The sequence below is a fragment of the Excalfactoria chinensis genome, chromosome 1 (assembly GCF_039878825.1).
Source record: "Excalfactoria chinensis isolate bCotChi1 chromosome 1, bCotChi1.hap2, whole genome shotgun sequence".
Taxonomy (NCBI): Eukaryota; Metazoa; Chordata; class Aves; order Galliformes; family Phasianidae; genus Excalfactoria; species Excalfactoria chinensis.
The window spans coordinates 26,880,033-26,884,361 of NC_092825.1; the positions used below are offsets into that span (position 1 = coordinate 26,880,033).

Genomic DNA, 4,329 nt, shown 5'->3' on the forward strand with positions numbered 1-4,329 from the left:
ATTTAAGTTAATAACTGCTTTAAATTGGAGTATATTTTGGGGTAGAATTAATCAAAGTAACCATTAATCAAAGAGAGGCATGTGGGAAAAAAAAACAACAAACAAACATACAAAAAATCCCTAAACAACAAAGCAATTGCAGTTGGAAGAGCCTTTTTACAGTCATCCCATTCCTGTCTAGCTCTGACACTATCTTCACCCAGCACTTCTCATCCTTCTTGCTGGAGTCTTACCCTGACACATTGGACTGGAGCACTGGCTTCTCCCACTAAAAAGAACAGCAATATTTGGTTAGTACCCCTGCCTGCTCTGACTACTTTGGGAATGGAAATGATAGAATATTCAGTATTAGCACACACAAACCTGAAGTACAACTATTCAGTCAGTATTTACTCAGAATTACTTTCAGTACAGCTTAAAGGCTATTTGAAAAACACTCATATCTTTTCCATTGAAATCTGAGATAGCTAGCACTTATAAAAGGAAGTATGAATAGCAATGACAAAACATTGATATAATGTAGGCAAATGATGTGCAAGCATTGCCAAGAATCTCTGCAAATGCAGCTCTGTTTTCACCTGAAAGAGATTTGCTAATATTCCTTCCATACTGCTCTAATTAGAATTTAGACACTGGAAGGGAAATAGCTTCCTGAATAAAAAGTCGACACACTGGAAAGCAAACAGAGTTCTGAAGGAACGAGATGCAGATTTATTTTTACCACAAAGGTGAAATGATTGAATATGAACCTGAATAGGTTCTAGCCCACTGTGAGTAAATCACATACCATAACAAATGGGTCTGAACACAACCTGCACAAAACCAGGCAGAATAACAAACAGAAGTGTACACCCATGGCAGTCATTTCTATTTAAGGCATGTGTATGTGTGTATAAGTGTGGAGAGTTTCAGTCAACAGGGAAGGCAGGGAATATCATGTCCTGTATTGATGGCTGTGTAATAGGAAGCCACAAACCTGGAATGTCACTGTACTGCATTTGAAACTGAAATAGCTGTTCACAGTCACAAGGGCACTGAGTTACTTTCCATAAGAGGGCATAAGGCTGCTCAGCGTTTTATAAATGTATATAAAGAGTGAATACAAAACAGGTACTACTTACAGCTGGCAATTGATTGTTCTGACTTACTGCTGCCTTCTCAAGATTTGCCAAACCATTCCCCAATTGCATTAGAGTCGCAACCAACTCAAAGTTCAGTTTAAGCACATTTTTAAATCTGATAATGTGAGATTCTTTTGCAACTTTCTCTCAGTTTGTTGGTCAGGCTGTAAAACTTAGTGCTTACAGATCCAGAATCACAGTAGCAGTGTAAAACACAAAATATCCAGGTTGGCTTTCTGTATCTTTGTCAGTCTATACAGGAATTCATTTTGATAGCACAGTGATGATAGAAGTATTGTGTCAAGCTTGTACAACACAGAAACTTCTGCATATGCTACAGAACTACAAAAAAATAAATTTATAACAACAAAAGACCATTTTCCAGCTTCAATGCAAAATATTGATATGTCTTGTGAACATAGGAAATGTAACAGAACAACAAATAACATCCAACATTTATGCACAAGTACTGTTTTCCTCGGGGTCTCTGTCTGCAAGATGAATACTTCCTGTGACCACCGACTCCTCTTGAGCTGATGTGTTCTCCAGCTGCTTATTTGTGCAATATGGAATGTGGCCACAAAAATACATGTAAATCCACGGGTTGGTGCAACTATTTAGGTTGCCGAGAAGCATGATAATGGTGAATGCTGATCCTGGGAGGAAATAGTTAAAGGAGTTACATAGTAAATAAAGCATTCACAGAACCATAGAATCACAGAATCATACATTCGTACAGGTAAGTAACATTCTCACTGCCTGAAGCTTCCTGATGTGCCTATTCATATCTTAAATTTACAGTAATACTGGTACTGGGAAATCCTCATTCATTCAATGCAGTTTATAACTGTATAAGTAAGGAAGCATTCTGCATGCTTTTCAGAATTAAATAGTTCCATACAGCTCTTTGTTTTTCTTTAGATTTAAAATCGATTGCTAACCTGCTATACAGGTAGGGACAAATAGAGATACAGATATTGATGTGAATACATGAAGACTAATGGTCAAATTCACACATTTAGAAAGAATTCACAAATATCAGTTATTTTTAAATCTGTGTATCTATTTTATATATATGCATATTTGAGTATTCAATAGGTGAACTTAAATGAAGTCACGTACAGAGTCTGCCTTTTACAAGTCTGCAATAGTACAAGTCTGAAAAGATTAATCCTGTTTTCAGCATGGTGTTCTTTGATGTCTCTCCTACATCTGCATTTGGGTTTTGTTGTTGTTGTTTTTTTGCTTTATAAAGAGCTGTTTCACAACTTTTAATCATTTTATAGTGTCCCACAGATATTTCATCAAAACAATTTCAATATTAAAGTTAAAAATCAGATTTCTTATAACACCATTGCTCCCTACACTAAGAAATGCTTATTTCATTTCTGTGCATAATTAACTGTTTCTTTTCACCTCAAGAGCCCAAAATGCTGTTGCTGTAATATCCAAAAATCTCTGAAAGTCTGAATTGAAGCCCTGCCACATTAATTTCACTGTGCTGTTTATTTATCTTTGAGTCACCCATCACTCAAAACAGACACACAAAATACCTACTTTCACAATGTTTTCATCACATAATACATGAAGTTCTCTGTATGTAAATCAGCATAGTAGCTAAATGATACACAAATCAAAATCAAATGCTATCGTAACTTTTACACAAAAGCAAAGTCCACATATGAAGCAATGTAGCAATGGGCTATTCTGCCATGAAGCTATTAGAAAGGACAGAGAGTTTCTTACCTTCAGTAATGCCACTGGGGAACCACACAGACCACAGCTGTGCAATGAAGAATGGTGACCAACAGAGAACATATGCAACAACTGTCACCACTGTCATTTTTACAGTCTTGATCATAGCCTTTGAAATACAGTTCACACTGCTGGCTCGGGATGGCAGGACTTGCTTCTGATTCGTTACTTCGTAGTCATTCTGTTTTTTCACATAGATATTTCTTTTGATTATCTTGCAAATCTTAACTTGGCATGTGATAAGGATGGTCGAGGGAATGAAGAATATGACTACAAAAATCCAAGTCACATATGCCTTTGGGCCCCACGGTTGAATAAATTCAGCCCAACATTCAAAGATACCTGGAGATATTTCAGTCTTAGAAAAGATAAATACCTGTGGTAGGCTAAGAATCAAGGATATAGACCAGCTGGTGCAAATGGGAATGTTCCACAGAGCTCTCTTCTTTTGGAAAGTGACCATAGGGTAGCAAACTGCTTGATATCTGTCCACAGTCATGACCACTATCATATAAGTAGAGGCAAACATGCCTAGCAATTGCAGATACTTGATAATTCTGCACAAGAAATCTGGCCCTATGAAAACATCTGTAATATCCCATATGAGTTGAGGCAGCACTTGAAAAAAAGCTACAACTAAGTCAGCTATGCTGAGGTGCAGCATGAATACATACATCCTAGAGAGCTTCTTTCTTCTTCTCCACAGCACCAGAATGAGAATAAAATTGCCCACAGACGCTGTCAGAAATATCACCCCCAGTACAGCAATCTCTACTTGAGCTAATTGCTCATCTCTTTCCGGTCTTCCAACAGGATCTGACTTATTTGTCAGACCCAGGAATCTGTGAGGAGGACTTTCAGTCTGATGTGTGCTATCCTGCATAGGAAATGAAAAATTCTTCATAGTGCACAGAAGCTACTCCCAGTAGCTGCTACTTGCGACTCAGGATGAAAGCTGTGAAGTGCCAGCCAGCAATAAACCAGCACGGGCTCAGGTTTCAGGATATCTTCAAACAAATCTCCTCCTGCTTGTGTGAACTAAAGCAGTGGACCTGTGTCTCAATGAAATTCTGCCTCTTGCTGGAGTGCAAAAAGGCTTTATATAGGCTCTGAGTGGAGCCTTATGTAACTCCAGAGTCATCAAGTAGGCTGCCGTCACCCGAGCCAATAGCAGCGAGAGCCACACAAGTGGGCGAAAGACATAAATAAAGGGAGAACTTCACAGGCTCTACATAATTAAATTACTCACTTCAGTCAAAAGCTTAACTTGTAAATAGCTGTGGCCAAAATCATGCTTAAATGATATTACTCTCGGAGCGTGTTCAAATATTTTTTATTCAATGCAGAAGTGTGTGCTTCAGCTTAATCAGAAGGAATGTTTGTACGTAGACGGAAAGTTAGGCCCCTGAGCTCAGATGCATCGTAACTGCAGTCCCCTGGGTTCCTGGGGCAA

The 4,329-nt window shown here is 38.3% G+C and overlaps 1 protein-coding gene across 1 annotated transcript; it reads right to left on the bottom strand.

Annotated features, from left to right (window-relative positions):
- Nucleotides 1–688: 688 nt before the first annotated feature.
- Nucleotides 689–3,927, bottom strand: LOC140257594 (arg8-vasotocin receptor-like). Its single transcript, XM_072347004.1, has 2 exons — nt 2,868–3,927; nt 689–1,777 (listed from the first exon to the last, which is right to left on the bottom strand). The coding sequence occupies exons 1-2, from the start codon at nt 3,778–3,780 to the stop codon at nt 1,578–1,580; spliced, it is 1,113 nt and encodes a 370-aa protein (XP_072203105.1). The 5' UTR covers nt 3,781–3,927; the 3' UTR covers nt 689–1,577.
- Nucleotides 3,928–4,329: the final 402 nt, after the last annotated feature.